This window comes from Crocuta crocuta, unplaced genomic scaffold (assembly GCF_008692635.1).
Source record: "Crocuta crocuta isolate KB4526 unplaced genomic scaffold, BGI_CrCroc_1.0 scaffold167, whole genome shotgun sequence".
Classification (NCBI taxonomy): domain Eukaryota; kingdom Metazoa; phylum Chordata; class Mammalia; order Carnivora; family Hyaenidae; genus Crocuta; species Crocuta crocuta.
The window spans coordinates 12,649,565-12,674,508 of record NW_027532406.1 but is presented as its reverse complement, the minus strand read 5'-3'; the positions used below and the strand labels follow the sequence as shown (position 1 = coordinate 12,674,508).

General features: G+C 35.3%; 1 protein-coding gene across 1 annotated transcript in view; it reads right to left on the bottom strand.

Annotated features, from left to right (window-relative positions):
- RTKN2 (rhotekin 2) overlaps nt 1-24,944 on the bottom strand; it is a 71,613-nt gene that overhangs the window by 15,649 nt on the left and 31,020 nt on the right. The window contains exons 7-9 of the mRNA XM_077778502.1: nt 16,931-17,025; nt 7,044-7,150; nt 5,998-6,129 (exon numbers count right to left, since the gene is read on the bottom strand). Coding sequence (XP_077634628.1) covers nt 5,998-6,129; nt 7,044-7,150; nt 16,931-17,025 — 334 coding nt within the window. The remainder of the gene's footprint in view (nt 1-5,997; nt 6,130-7,043; nt 7,151-16,930; nt 17,026-24,944) is intronic.

Genomic DNA, 24,944 nt, shown 5'->3' with positions numbered 1-24,944 from the left:
AAAGGAAAAGCCTTAAGTAATTATTTTTGCTGTATTTATTAAACGACAATCTAAATAGTTAACAGGATTGAGGCATTAAACGACTAACGTAATCAGAAAAAAAATTCCATGTGCTTCATAATAATTTTGCTTACTAGGTTCCATGACAAATGTGATGGTTAAAAGCAATTTCAAGACAATTTAACAAAGGTCTATCAGACCAAGTAGTGATATTGATATGTTTAGTACAAATTTTATTATTCATTAAATTGAAGTGATGTGTAGTATTTAAATCAAGAAAATACTTTTGATCTCAAAGACCCACACCACTTTTCCATTCCGCTACTCACCTCACCGGCAGTGGATAAAACTGGCTAATAAAATGTTTTCTACAATGTATAGAAGATTCAATGGCTCTGTTAAGTCCCTTATTGGTAATGTCTTGCTCAACAACATTAATTGTGAAGTTTTCTGAAGCTGAAGCAATCACTCTGAAGTAAAGCATCCTTTCAAATTTGGATTGAAAAGAAGAGGGGAATAGCTTAGGCCTTTCTTTCCTTAATGTGACTATTTCCACAGATAGCTCCCTATGAAAATTACTAAATTGGCTTAGCTTTATAGGAAATGCCATTTAGAAGAACAAAAAATACAGTTAAAGAACAGATCCTGTGATCAAAATAACAGAATTATTGTTTATATACTTTAGCAACTGCAAAATTTATGATTTTCCATAATTTTTAAAGTAGCATTAAGCAAAATTATTATTTTCTAAATCATGAGTTAAGAAGAAAGACAGCCAAGAGAAAAAAGAACTTTGATTTGTATTTAATATTTAGCATTATTAGGCATAAAAAGAGGTTAGAGACATAGAATTGAAAATATACTAAAAACTGAAACAAAAGCCTTCTTAAAACTTTTATTTGGTGCTTACCTGCTCTATATATCAGAAAATACAAAGCTGACATTTATCAAAGGTCCTGTTTAACATGTATCCCATAGAAATTTCCAAAGTAAGTCAAACAACTAAAATACCTACCTTGTATTTGAAAATCAAATAATTTAAAACATTGAATAAATAAATATATGAGTTTACCATTAATATGGGGGGAGCACAACAGACACAACACTCATTTGCTTCGGCTGGAGGAAGTAATGCCGCTCCAATACATACTGCCAGTATCAACACAAGACCAAAATATGAACTCCTTACTCTGAAAATTGGGCATTAAAACAGTAAGGTTTTATCCTCCTGCCTTTTCAGGAGAGACTGGAATTCATTTCCACTTGATGAGGAAAAAGTCCTTCTTTATAAAAGAATGCCAGCTAATACATGTAGAATGAAGGATATTGTGAGAACAACATACGCAATCTCCAGTGTAACAACCAATTCAGACAAGAGCAATCTGGTCACTCAAACCATTATGTGAAAGACTACTGGACAACAAAGATATTCACACAATGCCAGACTATCACCTCATTGACTACTTGCTAATAGGAAAGAAGAAGGCTTATCTTTATGCTAGGGACAGTTGGTGGTCACCACCTTAACCAAGTCATTGAATGTGGCAATGCCAATAATGAGACAACCTGACATCATATGCCCTTGAACAGAATGTCCTGGAAAGCATTTGTCATTATGCATGAAATATGCTTGTAAATAATGTTTAGAATGAATCTAATCAAACCTCTAGACCCAATTTACAGTTTAGAAGAATACACAATGCTTGAACATTCCTAGATTGAAAGTAAAAGCTAAAAGGACACTTTAGGGAAAATGGGGAAATTTGAATATGGACTGGGTGTTAGCTGATATAAGAGAATTATTGTCAATTTGGTTAGCCATGATAATGGTATTGCAATTTCATCTACCCAACACACTTTTTTTAGAGGCTCCTATTTTTAAGAGTTGCCGGTTGAAGTATTCAGGGATAAAGTCTCAATGTTGGAGACTTATGGGTCAGCAAAAAATATACATCAGAGACTTTATAGACTTACAGCTGTAAGATAAATAAGGTCTGAGGGTGACTATAGCTGATAGCACTACTGTGTGACTGAAATTTACTAAGAGAGTACAACTTAAATGTTCTCAAAAAAAAGCTTAAAAAAACCTATAATCCAATATTGATTGTAGTAATGATTACAACTATATATTATTTGTCAAAATTATCAAATTGTATACTTATAATTGGTGAATTTTTATTTTATGTAAACTATATCATCATAAAGCAAATTAAAAACTAAATATAAAGAGTTTATAGGGTGCCTGGGTGGATCAATTGGTTAAGCATCTGACTTAAGCTCAGGTCATGATCTCACGGTTCCTGGGTTTGAGCTCCACATCCAGCCCTGTGCTGACAGCTCAGAGACTGGTGCCTGCTTCAGATTCTGTGTCTCTCTCGCTCTCTCTACCCCTTGCCCACTCACACTCTCTCTCTCCCAAAAATAAACATTAAAAAAAAATTTCTTTAAAGAATTTAAACTCCCCACAAAAAGAAAAAAAGAGATAAAGAGGACAACAATGGTAACTGTTAAATCTAGGTGATATGAAAATGTCACTATAGTAGTGCTTCAACTTTTCTATAGATTTGAATAATTTTCTAAGTTGAAAAAAATATATAAAAATTACTTTAATAGGAGATATAACTACATAATGGCCAGGTTTACAGAAGTTACAAATTGAATTCTTGACTGCGATCATCATATTTAAATAAGGAGACCAGGGCATTTACTGTTAAAAGTGAAGTTTTCAAGTAAATGGAAGGGTTCAAAAGAAGCATGATGTAGAAGTAGAAACTGCAAACAGAAAAGCTGCTGCAGAGAAAGGGCAGGAATCAGCCCTGGAGACAATGAGGATAGCAATATCACAAAGCTAGAGAATGGAAGACTTTGTTATCAGTTTAATCTTCAAGATCAGCAACTAAATTACATTAATCTTCTCAATCTAACCCTTACCTCATGGTTTAATCTTAAAATTCTCTTTTGTGCTTTAGATGAAAGTCATGCACAATGACAGTTTATGTCATCAGTCGTCAGGGTCAAACATAGCCCATATCGTCCCCAAGTCTAAGGCTGAGGTTATAGAAATTACTAGATTAATCATTTTCCTGTGAATTTGTAATGGTCAATTGTGGAACCACCACTGGGATTTCTAAATATGGTGATTCCAGTCATCTTAAGAATGAAGTTGATTGACTACAGAATCCCATCAGTCACCAGGCCATCAGCTTTTATTACTACAAGGAAAAATGAGTCAGTTGAAAAAAGGTCAACTCAGCTGGACCATGTAAACACTGTTAACTGCTTTTTTGGAATTACACCCTTGTCATCAGACAAGAAAATATAGATACACTGGTTACAGTAAGAGGGGTTCCATTACAACCACCTCTTAACTTTAAATGGTAAAGAGTCAATATATGCCCAAGCCATTGCCTGTAGATAGGTAGTAACTGTGGCTTCAGACTCAGAACCTCACTTCAGAGCTGCTTTTTACTCTCATAACTTATTCAGAGTGGCTACAGAGATAGGAAAATGTCTAATTTTGCCTTCCAAATCTAGTCTAGCAGTATGTCTGTAAGGAAACAGAAAAACAGTGAGCCATGTAATTTTACTTACTAGCTAGACAAGTTCTATCTGATCTGTGAGTCTGTTTCTTCACTTGTAAAACAGAAATAACATACCTATAAAACAGGGCTGATTTAACCTGCTCTAACATAAAGGACTGATAAGATAAAATTAATATCTTGAAGACCGTTTTCAAATAAAATAAATGAATTTAAAAATATCATCTGTCTAGATTACATTTTAATTTGCTACCTGACTATCCACATTCCATAGCACAACGTGTGAGAAAAAAAACAATTCCATTTTTCACTACCTAGCTGCCTAGTGAAAAACAGGTTAGATAAAATCATCTATGCAGAACTCTTGCCAAAAATATTTACCTGAATCCAGTGAAACAATTAGTCAAAAACAGACTTAGGGACTAGCCTGGATTTTCCCAAAATGTCAGTATAATAAAAGACAAAAAAAAGAAAAACAGGCAATGAGTGATGGGTCCAATTTAGGTAAAAAGGAAATAATCAAAAGACCTGGTGACCAGCTGCAGTCTATGCTCCTTGATGGGGGTCTTGGATGAAACAATAAGTACAAATGGAACACTGTAGGGACAGTTGGGACAATCTACTCTACATATTAGATATTATTTTACCAACAATAAATTTCTTGAGTGTGATAAATAAGATGGTTATGAAGGAAATGTCCTTATTTTTAGGTGAAACATTATGCTGTCAGCTACTTACTTTCAAATGGTTCTGAAAATAATCTCAAACTATCTAAAGAGAAAGCAAATATGGTAAAATATTAGCAAAAGCTGAAGACTCTAGGTGAAAAGTATACAGGTGTTTGTTATTCTATTCTTCCAACTTTTCTGCACATCTGACCAGGAAAAGTGGACATTGCATAAACAAAACAAAACATAAAATTGGCAAGTAATGAAAAATATATCAATTTTCCAATAAAAATATACTTTTCAGAAACCAACCTAATTATCTAAACTAAAATAAATTCACCATGTTATAATGTTGAGGTATAGTATTTAAGAGCAACACTAATCTTTCTAAAATAGAAAACAGATCAATTAAGTGCACTTAATTGAAAAGGTCTCACTGAAGAATTTCCTTTAAGAAAAAGGGATTGTGGGAGGAGGGATGGGCTAAATGGGTAAGGGACATTAAGGAATCTACTCTTGAAATCATTGTTGCACTATATGCTAACTAACTTGGATGTAAATTTTAAAAATTAAAAAAAGAAAAGCAGTATAAAAGAAGGAAAAGCAGTATAATTTCTAGAAGCAGTATAGAAACAGACTCAATGTTATTATTGGAAACGATCACAGAAATTAACTCAAGTCTTTATAGATTAGCAAACTAGTATCCACATGATTTTCAAGACATTCAACTTGACGTTTTTTCAAAAGATAATTTCAAGTCAGGCAGAACATGTACAGTTAACAGATGTGATGGCTCATATTTTACCAGATACTTCAATTCAACCACTCCAAAAGCAAATGCAAGCAAAGTAAAACAACTAGAAACAACTAAGTATGGTCTATGGACAGAAAACATGATATTCTGCTCTAGAAATGCCATCACAGTGCTCTAGAGTAGGAATGCCAAGGGGCGCCTGGGTGGCTCAGTCACTTAAGCATCCGACTTCAGCTCAGGTCATGATCTCACAGTTGGTGGGTTCAAGCCCTGCGTCAGGCTCTGTGCTGACAGCTAGCTCAGAGCCTGGAGCCTGTCTTCAGATTCTGTATCTCTCTCTGACCCTCCCCTGCTTGCGCGGTCTCTCTCTGACTCTCAAAAATAAATAAAAAAGCATTAAAAAAAAAGTCTCTTTAGAGTAGGAATGCCAAAACAGGGGGCAGGGGGACCCTCTAATAAACACTAGACTGAGGTAATAGATGAAGATAAATTTAAGATCATGGTGTGTGTGTGTGTGTGTGTGTGTGTGTGTGTGTGAGAGAGAGAGAGAGAGAGAGAGAGAGAGAGAGAGAGAGAGAGAGAGATCAGGCTTTCCTGTTCTGACAGAAGGTTGGACAACTGCCCATCATTCCCCTAAGAAATCAGGAAGTACACTCAGGAATATCTTTTTATGGGTTCATCTGAATACTAACTTTCTAGAAAAAGCATCACTGTAACATGAGCTAACAGTTTATGTTTATATTATCTCTTAAATAAATTCATGAAAAATTTAAATATCCTGTTAATGTGGAGTTACATTCTCTGCTTTAAAACCTATTTACTGGTATAGATTTCCAATTACTATGTTTTCTTAGGAAATATACTGTATTTCCTTTACCAGATAAGCTCTGTAATAGAAGAAAAATAAGAAGATTAATTTATCTTTATGAACTCACCTTCCCTTTTCTTCATAAGATGGCAGTAAGGTAAATTGTATAGAAAAGAACAAACTTTATAAAATGTTATGTCATTATTTTCAAAATAGCATTTTATTTACCTTGTTAATGGACACTACCAAAGCTGGTTCCACTTTGGCTTCAATTTCTTCTGGGGTATAAAAACAATAGAGTTTACCCCCTCTTAAAACACAGTACAACCTTCTCCAACTAATCAGGTTTTCCACCATTTGCTGAAAAAGATTCAAGCAACCATCAACCTTAATCATTATTTATCATCTTAACATTAAATTCAACAAAATACTTAAATCACCAAAGTTATGTTAGTTTAAAAAAATATTTTAATGTGATAGAGTTACCCATTAATTTAATGTACAATAAGTCAGTAGTCTAAAATCAAAGAGTTAAGTTAATATCACAGAAGAAAGGTTTGGAATTCTCAAAAGCATTAAGCAAATGGAGGTAATGATTACCACATAACTTTTACACATATGGAATCATAAATCAATGCAGTTTTAGAAAAGCTAGTCTATTAAAAATTAGTGCTTCAAATTCCACAGCAATCCATCTAATGACTCAAAAAATTATAAAAATAACTCAATACTCAAAATATAATTTTCCCTTACTGTTCTCAGAATACTGGAAAATGGTGACTCCCCTATAAGAATGCAAATTTCCTTTCCTCTTAATGGAATCTTTAAGAAAAGGTATTGATTCATTGAAGCCCATAATTAATTATTTACTGCATATAAATAACTATGGTTATAAATAAATCAGGAGTAGGTGGAACAGAAGCAGCTTTGGAAGCCCAGAGGCCTTAAGTGTGCCAAAAGCTGTAGGCCAGGAAGGCCTCCTATCAAAGGTGTGGAGCAGCCCTCATCTGCTTCCACAAGGGGTCCTCTGCTGCAATTATCCCACCACTGCCCTTATGAGGCAGAGGGACCTGGAGATGGCTCCTTAAGCCATCAAAACCACCTTAGACCCCTCCCCTCCCCACCTTCTCACCCCCACTATGCCGAACACTGAGAAAACAGTCATTTAAAGGAAGGCTTTAAAAATAATACTTTTCATTATCAAAAGACTAAACTGCCAGTACATTAAGATCTAGACTGTAGCTATAATTGTAGGATATTTAAAGTCCTCCAACCTGCTGATTAAGAAATCCTGCAAATGCATCCTCAGCCATACAAGCTGGCTGGGCGACTAGTCGGCAGCACATGTTGCCATATAAGGGAAGCCAAAATGAAGACTCCTCTATTTAAACAAGATAGAAAAAAAAATCAAGTTATAAACATGTTTATCTGAGGTCATAATACATTTCTATTTTTTTTCCTTTTTGAAATTTTTTTGCTTTGTATAAGAACATACGTAAAGGTTCATCCTACTCAAATACCAGTGCCATAGTTAATGAAAAAATCAAATATGAGAAAGTAGACAGGCCAGGATGATATTAAACTGATAGCTTATAAATGTTTTCACCCAGAATAGATGTGGAACTTTTAGTCTTTTGATCTCTTGTTTGATCTTAAAGTATTTAACAAATGAAGGTAGTTCAGGGCATATAAGTAAACTAATTTAAAATAAAAAACATTCTAATAAAATGATTCTTATATGTCAAATTCTACTTTTTGTTCTGATTTTCATTATAATAGCTAGCAAAGTGATCCTCTGAATATAACATTTCAGAGGACAATTTCAAGATAATACTTTAATAAGCCTCTTGGCCCTTCCTCTTCCCCTTCCCTTACTGAACAGTTTAGTTGTAAGTCACTAGGTGGAGCCCACACCCACCGGCACCTGTGCCCAGTGCCGGAGCCAGGCAGGATAGGGAGGGTAAGAGAGCCACCAGGCACCAGGTGTCAGAGCCTGAATGGGCTGAGGAAGATGGACGACATGCAGCACAGCCCATGGGGGATTTCTCTTCAGGGGGTGGCCTGGTGTGGGAAGTCAAGGCCCAAGCAGAGTGATGAGAGTGCCTATATGGTATGGCTGCCCAATGTGAGGTGTCAGAACCCAAAGAGTAAGGAGAGTGTGCACATTTGGCAGGTGACTCAGCCATGGCAGTCGGAGTCTATGAGCAGCAGGGACACAATCCACACGTTTAGTGACCCAGAAAAGTGTGTCAGAGCCCAGTGAGAAGGGCATCTGAGAATAGAGGCAGTGGGCATGGGGTGTCAGAGCACAGGCCGGCTGAGGAGGGTGTCCACATGAGGTCACGGAGAGGGCAGCCAGGCAGGGGAACTTAAAGCCTGGGGTAAAGGCCTGTGTGAACTGTGTGAGCCTCAGCAAGGAGGGACATGGGACAGGGGCAGCCTAGAATGAGGCTCCAGCAAGGAGAAGAGAGCATCTATTCATGGGAGGTAAAAGAATGGGTGCTTTCAGGAAGACCAATCAAAGAAGAAAATGCATTAAAGGTAACAGAAGATGGATTTCTTCCTGTCAGAAAAAGGAGTTACAAACATGTAGAATGAACTCTGTGCTGTTAGATAAGAACTGGATGCACTGGTATGGACTCACATTTTCCAACATATAAAGATTAGGAAATACAGAACAAATATATAAGCCTGTGTGCACCTGTGTCCTCTGAGAGGGCCTGTGGAAAGCCACAGTGGTACTCTAACAGTACCACTCTGATAGCAGTGAATACACCTAGAACCCAGATCATGTCTTCTAAATATTATTTCCATCAAAAGGAACCAGCATTCCTCTGAAAAATGACTGATTCCATGACTGGGGCAAGGAAAGTACAGGATGAATCTGAAATACCTTGTTTTATGCCATAAAGCAAGGAAGTACTTGATGAATGATGAGAATATTGTCAAAAAAGACAACAGAACCCTTCTTGAATGTGTTCCCATTGGCCTAATTGGGGAAAACTTGAATCTTAAAACAAGCAATGATATTAACATTCAATAAAATAGGAAAACATGAGCCCATATTGATATAAATAAATGAATAAATTGAAAGATCAGGAAGACATACACTTACATAGTTTCAAGGCACCCCCTTCCTCCACAAAAATATATATTAAAAGTTCTTTCAAAGGGGAAACAAAAGAGACACTTTACAGTAGAGAAGCTGGGCAGACACCACACTAACCAAGTGATCAAAGTAAAAATTACCAGTAATGGGATGAATCAAAATTACACGCCACTTGACAGAAATCAGTAAGAACTCAGGATCACTTCTGTGATATTCCTGCCCAAGATGCATATCCCAAATCTTATCCCAAGAAAACATCAGATAAACCCAAATTTAGGGACCTTTTGCAAAATAACTGACTATGATGCTTAAAAATATCAAGGTTATTGGACCGTCTGGGGGTTCAGTTGGTTAACTGACTCTTGATTTCAGCTCAGGTCCTGATCTCATAATTCAGTGGTTCAAGCCCTATGTCAGACTTTGCACTGACAGCATGGAGCCTGCTGGAATTCTCTGTCTCTTTCTCTGCCCCTTCCCTGCTCTTTTTCTCTCTCTCAAAATAAATAAATAAACATTATAAAAAAAATTTTAATGTGAAGGTTATGAATGCCAGGAAAAGACAGAATTTGAAATGGTGCAATTTGAAAGAAACTAAAAGAAGCATGATAATCAAATGCAATGGATGATTCTGCACTGGATCCTTCTGTCATAAAACATTATTGGGACAGTGAGCAACACTTTATTTTATAGAGATTGATGATTAAATGGTAGTAATGTGCTAACATTCATTTACTGACTTGGATAGTGGTAGTGATGTAACTAATGTCCTATTAGTAGGAAATCTATATTAACATATTTGATGGCAATGGAGAATCATGTAAACTGCTCTCATATTTTTTTGGGAAAAATATCTTGACATTTAACTTGTAAGTTTTCTGTAAGTTTGCAATTGTTTCAAAAAGTTCTTTCAAACTTTCAAAAAACATTAAGATACTCCTTTAATGTAGTGCGTAAGTAGGCATATAGCCTTCACATCTGCATGGAAAGAAAGCATTGCATAATTTATTCTGTATATCAGGGTATAAGTAAAAACCCAATATGTGGCCCTTCCCCCACAATGGAACACACAAAAATGATTTTCAAAGTTTTCACTGCATCCCTGTTGGTAATACCCATAAAATCGCTAGCCATTGATTGTTATGGTTATTGACACAAAAGTCTTAATACCTCTGGAAAATAAAACATTTTTTGGTAAAAATACTATTATATATAGATACCATACCAAGGTTTGGTACATCAGTTACATGAAAAAGACGTGCCTAAATAAAGTATACAAAGGAAAACAAAAAAAAATTTTAACAACCTGCCTGCTTATTATTAAGAATAGAGCACAACAAATTGTCTGGGACTGTTCAAATCTGTTTATTAATATCTTGGTAAAGCTGCTATCTTTCAGAAATAAGGGTTTGACCTCGGAGAAATAAATGCATAAATAGGACACAGGCAATGATTCTAAAACACAGGCATAAATAAATAGATACAGGAGAAGTTCCTTTTCTAAAACAGGCAGGAAATGAAATAAAAATTCTATAAAAGCAGGCATCTGAGTAAAACATCTGAACTCAACTTTGTGATTTATGAATTTAAACTTTGAAAGCAAATTTCTTTATGTAGCAATCCTAGATTTATAGATGGCTTATGTTCTAAATATCTGTAAGCTAGTTGTTTTTAAGCTAGGATGCACTTTGTTAAAAAATAGAATCATAAATGATGATTAGTTTTTCAGACAAGTTCATAAAGTTTGTCTAATCACTAATGTATCCTGGAAACTACCACTTTTAACAATGTGCTTCTCCAGTAAAATTTAGATTTCTCCAGTAAAGTTTAGATTTCATAGTATGTAGAGAAAAATAATTTCCTTCTGATGACAGTCCTTGGAAAGGGATACTAGATATAGAATTCATTTTTCTGCAGACCCCTTGCCATCTACTCTGTAATCACCTGTCCCTTCTGACCAAGGTCTCTTTACAGCTGACGACCACTGTGGAAGAAGCAGTCTCTGACAAGAAACATGACATCCATCTAGTCATTTAACCCAGCTGAGGACTAAGTCTTCATGTTTAAAAATACTACCCATCTTAAGTAGGAGGGTTGTGAAAATCAAATAATGTGGAAATGGCATCTATCATGGTGTCTGTCACATAGCGGCTTCCCATTTCACATCCAGGGCAGTCTCACTCCCCAGATCATGCCCTTTCTATTTTCATGATGTCTCCATCCCTGCACAACATATCTAATCCAAATACTTAATTCTTCTTTTCTAACCAAGGGTGACATTAGGACAAGATGAAATGAAACCGGAAGTGAAAAAAAGCAATTTGACTTTCTACTACTTAAAGATTTTATCTAATTCATTTGCAGTTTCAAATGGGGAACAAAATGGTGTTTAAAATTGACAGCAACAACAAAAACAAAACAGGCAAGGGAAAGAATCCAGATGACATCTTAGTTCCCTGTGAGTCAATCTTCACAGTATGGTTTCATTGTTTTATAAAAAGAATAAAAATTTCTTGATGATGAAGATACCATTTTAGCTTTTCCTTTCAATTATCAGGAATAATAAAACTGCGTTATAAATTTTAGAAAATATAGTTACTTCCTATCGTTTTTACAGACACTGACAAAACTTTATTCAGGAAAACCCAACGTATTAACATAGATTTATATTAATGCATAAATTTGATGGTGGCTTTTTTTCCTGCATAAAATTGTTTCCTTTAAATTAGAATATTTCTTTTTTTTCCAAATAGGACTGATTTACAAGATTTTAATTCACCACACATTCTAGGAATATAACTACTACAAAGAGTTAGGCACATGGGTTATTGTTTCTTTAACTTTCTTCTGTGGAGTCCACAAGCCCCAGTGCCCACAGTTTTGGGTGTTAGTGTTCTTTTTTTCTTTTCTTTTCTTTTCTTTTTTTTTTTATAGTTTATTGTCAAGTTGGTTTCCATATAACACCCAGTGCTCATCCCCACAAGTGCCCTCCTCCATGCCCATCACCCCCCTTCTAAGCACAGGTCTTCTCACAATCTTTAGTCTGTGAGTCTGTATTGAATTTCTCTAAAAAAAGAGCCATACCACATAGGGTCCATGCGGATCTACCCATGAGTATTTTATTGAATAAGAATCTAGTAATATCTTACAGAACACTGAAGACAACTGAGGAATCACTGCTAAAATTAATGCTTCCTTTATAAATTGTATTCTTTTCCACAACTTTGCAGGCGATTTGGTTGAAAGAATGGGGCCTTTCATCATCAATTCCATTATTCACACATGGATAGTATTTTGAGTCTTTAGGTGCTTTAATCATCATCCCTGACCAGAAAGCATAGCAGAGTACAGCCTGTCCTGGATTATTTAAAGTCTGGCTCACCCACTTTCTAGCTACATGACCTAGCATGCTATGTCCTCTAGGCTGCAATTTGCCCATCTGTAAAGTGTACATGACGATAAAATGAAGAACTTGTGAAGGTCACAGAACTAGCCTGTGCTGGAACCAGAATCTGAGTCCAAGGCTGATGACACCACAGTCCACACCACTAATCACTTCATGGTAATGCTTCCTTTACAGATACATCCCACAGACACTAGGAATGAAAACTGCTTAAAAGTGTTTACTTATTTACATTTTATTGAGGTAAAAACACCTAACAGAAGATTTATCCTCTTAACAGATTTTTTTTAGTTTATTTAGAGAGAAAAAGCACATGTACAAAAGAGCAAGGGACAGGCAGAGGGAGAAGCAGAGAGAGAATCCCAAGCAGACTCTGCACTGTCAGCAGAGTCCAATGAGGCGTTTAAACTCACAATCTGTGAGATCATGACCTGAGTCAAAATCAAGAGTCGGACACTCAACCAACTGAGCCACCCAGGCGCCTCTCGTCTTAACAGATTTTTAAATGCACAATACGTATAGCAGGTCGTATAGCAGGTCTCTAGAACCTATTCATCTTGCATACCTGAAATTTTATACCTGTTAATTAGCAACTCCTTTCCCCTGGTAAGTGCAATTCTACCCTGTGCTTCTTTGAATTTGCCTATGTAGACACCTCACATAAGGGGAACCATAAGGGGTCCTTCTGTGACCGGCTATTCCAGTAAGCGTGATGTTCTCAAGGGGCATCCATGTTGTCACATATTGCAGAATTTCCTTCTTTTTCAAAGCTGAATATTTCATAGAACACTGTCTGACATATAATAGACACTCAACATATGATGGCAATATTGATAATTCCAGAAAACTGACACAAGTTGAAATGACAATAAACTTCATCTACCAGATTTTGTGATAAAATTGGTAATGTTAACACTACTGCAGACTTCAAATTTTGAGTAAGGAGATTGTGCAGACCAATCTTCCCACTGAAAACTACTGAAATGCTGTATCAAATTTATTTAAAATTTCTTCCAAGAGCAACAAAAAGGTAACAAGACCAGTACAAATCTGATAAGAACCAGTGAGTTAAGTGAGCACAGACGCTGTGTTTGTCCTGAGAGCATTTGCCAATCCCAGCAAGTCTGAGTTTATGATTTAATGATCCTGCAAGATGAGGAAGCTGAACAGAAGTCAAAGTCTAGGGCCTGAAAAATGTAACTGGTTTAATGGGAGATCCTCCCCCTGCTAGGCTGATATCCCAAAGGAACCACCAACAGGGTGGAGGTGAACCAGAAATTAACCAGCCTTGCTGCCTAGGATTCTCAGTACCTAGAAGTGGGGATAAAAGAGGTCCAGAAAAACTCAGACATGATCTTTGGATAAAGTGGGCCCCGAATGATAGTTCCTCCAGGTGCCTGCATCAATTCATTCCTGTATGTAAACTTTTAATTTTAATGACAAGTGTATGAAGATAACCCAAAATGCAAGGAATTGAGGCATCATGAGAACTGTAGGAAAAAAACAATAGCAATATACTATCCATCTGAATTATTAGTCACAGGCTATGAAACAGCAATGCATGCTCTTCACCAAAAATCTGAAAGATAACATTGACAACGCATGCAGGAAGCACATCCTAAATTTAGGTAGCAAACAGGGAGGATAAAGTGAGACCATCGACACGGGTTTAACAGGCAAGCTGGGAGAAAAGAGAATGGAGCAGAGGCTCTCTTAATGGAAAACTGAGATTTTGCCCAGACACCAATCAGTACTTTCAACAAGTTAAAGGAGTTCCTAAAGCAGCATAAATAAAATTAAATTCTGCACCTATATCATAATGAAACTTCAGAAAACCAAAGGTAAAGGGAAAAGAAAGCTACCTTAACAAAAGTGACACACTGACATGATTTTCAACAGCTGGTAAAAGAAGCCAAAAGATAGTGGAATTATATCTTTAACATTCAAAAAGAAAAAATAAAAACTGTCAAAATTCTATATCCTATAAAAATATCTTTCAAGAATAAAGCAAAAAAGAGTCATCTTCAAACATAAGAACAAAGGTGTATGATATCAGTGGAACATAGTAAAAGAAATTCTTAAGGATTATACCTCAAGCATAAGAAAAATGATCCCAGATGTAAGGTATTAGATACAAGTAGTGCACAAAAACTTTAGGTAAACCTAAGTAAATATAAAATGTATAAAACATCTTGTGAAATTAAAAATCAAATAGAACTCTAATGTATAACAATAGCACACAGGTCAGAGAAATAGTTTAACTGTTCTAAAATCCCTGCATTGTCTAAGAAAAAGGTAAAACTATCTCTTTTTTTTAAAAGCTTATTTATTGTGTGTGAGAAAGAGAGACAGCACGTGCGTGATGTGGGGCTCAATCACATGAACTGTGAAATCATGACATGAGCCAAAATCAACAGTTGGACACATAATCGACTGAGCCACTCAGGCACCCTGTAAAACTATCTTTTAATTTTAGACTTTAACATATATGATTAATGCCATTTCTAGAAGTGCCATTAGAAGTAATTTCTAAAAGATGAGAAAAAGAATTACAACTTAACTTCAAACAAGGAAAAACTGAAATGATGAAACTATCAATCCTTTAAAAAGTCAGGAAAGAACAGAAAAGCCACCATGAAATATATTAAGACTCAACAGCAAACACAGGATATGATGGCAGATTTAAACATAAATATTTAATATCATACAATATGGGTTATAAACTATTTGGTATCAAATGCAAAGTGACTACTCCATTAAAAAACACAAAGACTGTCAAACTGGATAAAAATTAAAATCCAGTATATAATGCTATTTGAAGAGACATAGCTACAATATAAAGATAAGAAAAGCTTGAGGTAAAAGAGTAGAAGAAAATGCACCATTTAAAAATTGTGTATCAAATAGTAAAGGCTCAAATAATATAAAGCAAAAATAGACATAACTATGAGAACTAGAAAATCTACAATCACAGCAGATTTTATCAGACTTCTCACAGTAATTAATAGGACTACAATAATTATTTCTAACAAATAACTAGAATATATAGAACAGACCACTGAATAAAAAAAAACCAACAAGCCTACTGCAAGAATGATAATAAAAAGACAGAGAACATGCAAAACGCCAGTATCAGGTGGAAAGGAGAAACATCACTACAGGTGCTGGAGAAATTCAATAAAGCTATCATGAAAAAATTAATGCTTATAAACCTGAAATTTTAGACTAAATATACACATATGTATAAAAATATAACTTACCAAAACTGATTCAAGAAACTATAAACCTAAAGAACCCTGTAACTATTAAAAATAACTGAATGAGTTATATAGTGATATAATCATACAATGAAATACTATAAGAAATAAGATATACACATACTGAATGAACAAAAACCAAGTCACTAAGAAGACATAATGTGATTTTATCCATATAAAATTCAAACACAGAAAAAAATAAACTATATTATTTAGAGAAGCACACAGAGGTGGTAAAACCAAAAATAAATGCAAGGAAGTGAATACCATAAAAACTAGGGCACATTTACACCTAGAATAAGTAAGAAGTAATGATGGCAATGTTCTTTCTGGACGTGAAAACAGTTATGCATATATTCATCTCATAATTATTTGTTACATTGTACATTCACATTTTAAGAACTCTTCTCTTTTTTAATGTAACTTTTATTTTTTTGTAATTTTTTCAATGTTTTATTTACTTTTGAGACAGAGCATGAGTAGGGGAAGGGCAGAGAGAGAGGGAGACAAAGAATCCAAAGACAGGCTCCAGGATCTGAGCTATCAGCACAGAGCCCAATGTGGGGCTCGAACCCATGAACCGTGAGATCATGACCTGAACTGAAGTTGGATGCTTAACGACCTGAGCCACCCAGGTGCCCCTATGTAAGTTTTAGTGCAAAACTTAAAAAATATTGTTGTAAAATCATCTATCTCATCAGTACAGAGCCACCATCCTCATAACAATAAGTACAACTAAGGTAGTACATAATTTTGTATATTCTGCTTCAGAAAATGGACAAAATAAATGACCCAAGTTATATTTCCAAACTACTTTACCATTACCACTCTGTACTGCTCCTCATAGATAAAATAATCAGGAAGAATGGAGAATGCTCATGCTAAATTTTACAAACCTTTCTAATTGTTTAAGTCCCTTCTTCACCTTCCTATATTATTTTTTTTTCAATAAAGTACATCTACCAATATCATCCAGAGATAAAACAGTTAATATTAATTTAGCCCTATATCCTATCTCCTATATCCTCTGTTTCTACCAGCATAAGGGTTGGCTTCCTCAATTTCAACTTTAAAAATAAGATAGGTCTTTGATAGCCAACTAGAAGGGTATTGAAGTAATCAATTTCAAGTCCAAGATAAGGATCTAGAATACACAAAACCTTTCTGTTCTCACTAAGCTAGCCTCACAAACAAATCTCTGGCAAATGGCATTAAGAAAACATAAAACTTTTTTCTCTTTTGGGGAAACGGAATGACAATATTAGAAAGAACCTACAGAATCATGCATGCCTACATTAGATAAGCCAACAACCACTTCAGAGGAGCATATTAAAATTAGGAAGTATTACTGCCACAACATTATCTATTGACATAACATACATAGAGTGTACTCACCATTTCCATTAATGGACAGATTATGTGTCTTGAAGCTATCCTCAGCACTTTCCAAGGTCAGAGTAGTATGAGCTAGCAAATTATATTTTGTACCCCTAATAATAGAGAGAAAGAAGACATGCCTTAAGTATTTTAGTATATTTTCTACTACATAAATATTTAGATGTTCAACAACAGAAAATATACAACCTGACTAAAAACCAGGCAAAGATCTTGAATAGACATTTCTCCAAAGAAGATATACAAATGGCCTATAAAAACATGAAAATACGCCCAAGATCATGAATCATTAGGAAAATGCAAAGCAAAACCTACAATGAGAGGTTCATTGTAATGGTTTCACATCCATTAGTATATGTTTTATTAAAAACAACGAAATAAAATAGAAAATAAGAAGTGTTGGGTAGGATGTAGACAAACTGGAACCTTTGTGCATTGCTGATGAGAAAGTGAAATGCTGCAGCCACTATGGAAAATGGTATGGTGGTTCCTCGAAAAATTAGAAACAGAATTACCATATGACCCAGGAATTACACTTCTGGGCATATACCCAAAAGAAGTTAAAGTAGGGACACAAATGGATATATGTACACCTGTATAAATAGCAGCATTGCTCACAATAGCCAAGTAGTAGAAGAAGGGCAATTGTCCATTCAAAGAATGAAAGAATAAACAAAATGTGATACATACATACAATGGAATATTATTCAGCCTTAAAAACGGAAGGAAATTCTGACACATTCTACAACAAGGATTAACCTTGAAGACTATTATGCTAAGTGAAATAAGCCAATCACAAAAGGACAAATACTGCTTGATTCTACATGTAAAGCCCCTAGAACGGGTCAATTCATAAAAACAAAAAGTAGAGGTAAAGGTTGTCAGTGGCTGGATGGAAGGGGATCGGAGTATGATTGTTTATGGGGTACAGAATTTCAGTTTGGAAAGATAAAAAAAGTTCTAGAGATGGATGGTGGAATGGTTGTACAACCCTGTGAATGCACTTAATGCCATTTAACTACACACTTAAAAATGGTTAAAATGGTAAATTTTATGTTATATATATTTAACCACAATAAAAAATGAAAAATATATTTAGATATTATAGATGACAGATTACAAACATAAATGAATTATCAACTTAGCATGTTTATCTCTTTACACTATTTTATCTTATAAAAATCTGCAAGGTATTTGGTTTAACTCACAAATGTTTCTCTGGAAGATCTCCATTCATTCAAAAATATTAACTGAATACCTAATATGTGCCAAGTCCTATGCAAGGTGATGGGACATTAATGATAAACAGGACTCAGTATTACATTCTGATGCAAGGGGGAGAGAAAAAAAAAAGAACAAGCAAAGGGATAAATAAAACACTGGCATTTGTAAATTATAATGCAACATTTTCTATGAAACAAAGGAGTAAGAAATCTGAGGAGACCTGTTAAGAAAGAGAAACAGGAAAGGACCCTCTGAGGGGTAATGGTTATAACCTCATAAAACGATGGAGCTAAGCTAAGAATGTGGGAAAACATTCCAGACAGAAAGGGTTGTAAGTAGAGCAGTGTGGCTGGGGCATAGGGAGTTCACAGGAAACACCACCCTACTTGACCCAAGATCAGAGGTACAGGCAAGGATTAGATAGCTGGGACTTTGCTGTGAGCCTTGGAAGAAGGGTGGACTTGATTCCAAGTAGAATAGGAAGTCACTGGAGAAGGTTAAGAAGGAGGGAGTGATGGGATCAGATTCACATTTACTTCCTGGAGTTTACCAACTTCAAAGATTGGGGTTTTCATCCATCATATGGGAGAATGGAGGACTTCATTACCAATTCCATTTTTTTCCCATTATAGTTCCTTGATGCTATTTGTGTTAAAATAGTACTCTTGCCAAAGTATCTAAAAATTCTGATGATAAATTTCATACCCTGGTACCTCGTGGTGATAAAAAGTACATTTTTATTCAATAATAATTATATTTTCTGTGCTAGCAACCTTAATTTTATTTCAAGACTTTCCTTGGTTTAATTATTTTCCAAAGCAGTAAAACTTCAACATTCAAAACATCAGAAAGCATGTTAAATTGAGACAAACTTTGTAGAAGAGAAGCATTGGGTAGGAATTTTTATTGTATCAGGTGATATGTTTCATAAACTTTCTTCATCTCTTACTAAATCTTTAATAGAATCTCTACTACAGAGAAAAAGTATGTATACATGTAAGGGTGCAATGCATACTCCGCAGAACATTACTCCCTTGGATAAACAGTTCTTGGTTTATTTTTTCTCCAGTTTTATTGAGAAATAATTGAAATACTTTACTAAGTACAGCATGATGGTTTGATTTATCTTGATTTTTAATATACAACCACCATAGAATAGAAATATCTCTCAATATCCAATGTCTTTCATCAGTGTTTATAAAAGAAAATTTATGTTTCTGTTTCTGAAACTCAACAAAAATTTTTTAACAAAACAACACAGGACTAATATTTCAAGGTACATTCTGAATACAATTGGTATAATGTCAGACTCATACGGAAACTTCTGGAAAAGTTCACTTGGCACTAAAAAATCTCCACTGTTGGAAGAGCTAAAAGGCACCAGCCTCGTACTCAGTGTGAGCCATTCTCTGCTATTACTCACTTATCCTGGGTTTCTATAGTCCTTCAATAGTTAGCTCTTATTTTTCCCTAGTGTTATACAATGATCCTCCCCCCCAAAAATTGAGAAAGTATTAGAGAAAACTGTGGAAAGCATTTCAGAACAATTGTTACAATGGAAGAGCAAACATTACTATGCACAAACCGCCTACTAACAATCCCTAATTGTCTAGTGATCAGGGTCCAATATATTAAGCATTATCTCAACGTGATAATTTGTCACTGATATACAAGTTTTACAGAACTGCATTATAACTACTCCCACCTGGAATAAGGGGAAATAGACTCCCTATTAGCATTTTAGTGCAGTGTGTTATCTTCAGGAGCAGCTGACTGTCAATAAGAAGGTAAGTGATACAAATGAAGAGATGCCAGGTGTGTCTGACAACCACACCCAGGGTGGCTGGAGTACAATGAAGGAGGAGAGGTGATGTCCGAAAGGTAAGTAGGGGGCAGACCCTGTACATGACAGTTCTTTGTAGGGCATCAGAAAGACACTGGATTTTATCCTGAGTGAGATGTGAAGCAAATGGTAGGTTTTGAGCAGAGGCATCTGCTATGATCTGACGTGCATTTTTAAATGATCCCTCTGGCTGCCATGTGGAGAACAGATCACAAGGACCTACACTGGTAGCGGGTGAGCCTGTGAGAAGTGGCAATATTCTTCATATATTTTTAAAGTTGACCCAGTGTGGACATGGGATGTGAAAGGGAAAAAAAAAGAGCTGAAAACAATTCCAAGGCTTTTGGCCTGAGAACAAAACTCGAACTGTTGGTAACTGCAGTGAGGCTGACTGAAAGAAGACTAGACATGGGAAGTGAGAGTTTAGTTGTGGATAAGTCAAGTTGAAAATTGTTTTAGGGGACGTCTGGGTGGTTTCGTCGGTTAAGCATCTGACTTCGGCTCAGGTCATGATCTCACAGTTCATGGGTTTGAAGCCCGTGTCGGGCTCTGTGCTGACAGCCAGCTCAGAGCCTGGAGCCAGTCTTCAGATTCCATGTCTCCCTCTCTCTCTGACCCTCCCCTGCTCATGCTGTCTCTATCTCTCTCTCAAAAATAAATTTTTAAAAAAAATTTTTTAAAAAGAAAATTGATTTAGATGTGTAAATGGGCTACAGGGTAGGAAGCTGGATATACAAATCTGGAGTTACGAGGTAAAAAAAAAAAGTAATGAAAAATTAAATTGGGGAGTTACCAGTACACAAATGAAATTTAATTAAAGTTATAAAGTCAACTGAAGTCCAAGGACTGAATACTGAGACACACTTCATAATTTCAGATTAAGCTGAAGAGCAATGAACAAAGGAGACAGGTGAGGAACAGTCGCAGGTAGAAGAAAAACCAGAGAAATGATCTCCTAGAGGGGAAGTTAACAGAGGTAACATGACGAAAACTGACTTAAGTGGTCTAAGAATAAAAGGTGAGGAAGTGGACATTAGGTATATAGAAAACTCTTTTCTGTAAAGGATAGCTGTGAAATGTGGCAACAGGTATATGTTTGTAGCCATGATGCAGTAAAAGAAAAGTTGACGGTGTGGGGGAATGGGGTACATGTGCAAGACCTGACTTCTGAGTGGTTCACAAGATGTGATCTAGTGTGCAAGAAGGTGGCCTTAGATGAGGCAAACAATTCCCAAGGAAGGAAAGCAGCAGATAAAGACATAGATGCAGATAGGCTGGTAGACTGGGGAGATGGAGGATATGCAAAGTTCTCTCCTGATGGCTTCATCAGGGTCAGTGACATGTGAGACAAAGTCATCAGCTTTGAATGAGCAGAGAGGAAGGGAACTGGAGGCTTCAGAAGAGAGAGCAATATGATGGGAAATACTTTCACTGAAGAGAGGTAAAGTGGAAGTTATGGAAACTTAGTAGGATTGCTCAGTCATATTGAGAACTCACTCAAGGTTACTAATCGTGTGTCTAAAGTGAAACCAGTCACTAGGACTGTTTGTCTCTAGCTTCCTCATCTAGTTCTCATGAACGCAGCTGCAGAGGATCTAAAAGGAGATTTAACCAAGGTTGGGGTTTTTCCAAGGTAAGTAGGACATAAGGAGAAAAAGGCTAGGAAAGAATAAAGTGGTAAATCACGGAGTCTAAGCTAAGTTCAAGGCAGAGCACTGAAGGGAACAAGCTGGAATGTGGGAGGTGGTGGATGGAGCAAGATACCTGCTCTAAGTTTCACAGAGGATATACAATGATTAGTAACAACAACGTCCAGGCACAATAATGGGGTGGAGGGCTGAAACAGGCAAAAGGACAAGATCACTGGTGGCAGAGGGTCATGGAACTGAGAGGTCAAGGTATTAGATGGCTAGGCTACATGTCATTTTAAGTCCATCAAGAGAAATATCTGAAATGGTGGGAGGCAGAGAGAGGGAGGGAAAGAGATGAAGATACTTTTTGGGTTTATTTTTCAGAGTGACATTGTCATTTATTCTTATTAACCACTGAAAACATTTGAGTATTCTTCACCTGAGGAACAGCAGTATTTCAATACTTAGTAAAAAACAAAATGCTAGTGCTCTGAGTGTGCACAGGAAGCAGCTGGGTTATATGCTATGCACCTGCACCAGGGCCCGGGAGAGGCAGGAGGATCAGAAAGCAATCTGTGTGGAAGAGTAGGCTGAAATTATGTGATGATCCAAATATATGTTTATATTTTTTCTCAGGCCTTAAGACATAATTGTAACTAAGACAAGTTTTCCTCAACTGCTGTCAGGTAAACATAGAACACATCTGCCTCTATTTCCAATGAATGATGCATCTGAAAATAATATGCAAAAGATTACTGACAACTTCTAAGAATGGTTAAATAAACTAAGAACCAACTGCTAGATAATGTGGTCATTAATGATTATGTGAAAACTCTGTAATAAGTGTAGAAAAAAAGGCCAAATGTGTAATTATGAATATCTAATTATCCCCCAAAGCTAGGTATTTAAAAACCTGGAAAAATATCAGTTCAAAATTATAAAAAGTATTTGATTTAGAGTGAAGTGTGAATAACTTTTTTCTCTTCTAGATTCTATTTGAGTATTTTTATAATCAAATAATAAATGCGGTGAAGTGGTAGTACGCTGGAAATCTCCCATAAAAATCAGAGACACACAAAGCATTATAATAGCACATAGGCACAGCTTATGATATTTTGACAATCAATATGTTTCTAAAGATTCACAATAACTACTTGACGTAGGCAGGGCAGATAACTTGGTCCATATTTTCAGATGAAGAAACTGAAGTTCAGAGAATATAATTGACTTGCCTATACCTACCAAGTAGTATATTGGAAAGAAAAGCCCTCTATACTATACTTACTACCTTTATACTTCATTAAGAAATGGTTTAAAATTATGGTACTTTTTCTGTTAAAACAGATACAAGCGACTATATTTCACCACTGCAAGAATTTTGAGTCCAGGGAGCAGAACTCATTGACCTTGGAATACAATGTACCATAGGATATAACTGCAGAATAATCATTTCTAAGATGAGTAAATGAATGAAGAAATTATATCCAATGGCTGAGTAACTCCTTAGTTACGTTTGAGCTCTGCATTATCTTTCACGTGACCAAAACATTAATATCATTGTTCCTCAAAACATAAATAATCCATTTATTCTGGACAAATGTTAAGATACTTGTTTTATAACTTCAACCTAATTTAAAATGTAGTATAGTGGCTTATTTTTTTAAGTTAACGCACCTTTTTGTCAAATAAATAATCACTCTTAACTTTATGAGCTGTCACAAAATGATTGTTTAAAATGATGTATATTTATACAGTGATGAATAATGTTCTAAATAGTTCTCAAGGAGCATAAAGTAGTAAACTCAGCTATTAGAGACACTGGGAAAATCTGGCTAAAGGAATTTCAGTAAGTGAGATTCCACAAACAAAATCAATAAATGAATCACATCAGGAAGCATGCTAAAAATTACCAAAAATGTTCACTGTCTTCTTTCAGATCAAACAATACTTTATAATGATATTTCAAGTTGCTTCATTTTTAAACCATGACTAATTACAATGCCAGTGCTTCCAAAACCAACAATGATCTCACTTTTAAAACATTCTTGTCAGGATAACATTTTCTTACTAAAACATTACACTCATTCCTTTTAGCCAACCCTAATATTGAGTTCCCAAGTTTAATCAGCTACATTTTTTTAATCAAATAGACCAATTGTTATAATATTTGTAGGGGGGAGGGAGACTGGTTCAAAAATGGTATGAAAAAATAAATGACTACTTTAAATCGTAGTCTAAAAAACGCATAAAGAACAGCTATATTTGGTCATATGCCATATTATTAGAGAAGATCTATACAGCCCAAATTTGATCTTTTATGCCCATTTTAGTTAAAAATTAAAAGCCATATTGGGAATCTTCTCACTGAACTAGATTACTATTAAAGAAAAAAAACTGATCCCTTATGTATTCTGATCACTAGTGCTATTCTCCAACTCCTATATGGTGCTCAAGTGGTCAGTTAAGGAATTATCAGTTAAGAGTGATCCTGAGCTATGACTTTAGTCTGAATTCACACCAGAAACTCAGTAGAATATACGTATTAGCAAAAGATGATTCAGTGAAATGTAAAAGATTTATTTTTTCTTTGACTAACTTTAATTGCTATCAATAAGCAATGGCATGCAAATTGCATGGGAGAATGTTCACAAAGAAAATCAGTGTTTGGATTCAGGTATAAACCAAGTAAAATAACAAATCTAATAGGAAAATGAACACTTCAAGACAAATATGTCATTCACTATTTTAAAAAACTTAACACCAATAATATCATTCTCAAAAATTCCTCCAGGCTTCAAAGAAAAATAGAGGTTAAATGCAATTTCTAACATCACTCAGGTTATCTCCCATGAAATTATAAATAATGGTTTTAAATTTTAAAGTATCTGTTTACATTCTATAATCCTATGTTGTTTTTAAACTGCAACGTTTCAGCATGAGTTTGCAGAAAAAATTCAGAAAAAGCACTAGTCTCAGAACAGTAAAAATAATAACAATAATGGAAAGAGCTACAATTCTCAAATGCTTACTATATTTTTTTTCCAATCATTAATTTTTGAGGAAACTCCATACTGTTTTTCATAATGGTTGCACCAATTTACATTCTTACCAACAGTGCAGCAGGGTCCCCATTTTCTTACCAATAGTTATTTCTTATCTTTTTGATAATAGCTATTCTAATAGGTATGAGGTGATATCTCATTGTGGTTTTAATTTACATTTCCCTGATGATTTTTGATGTTGAGCATATTTTCATGTGCCTTTTAGTCATTCATATGTCTTCTTTGGAAAAGCATCTATTAAGATCTTCTGCCTA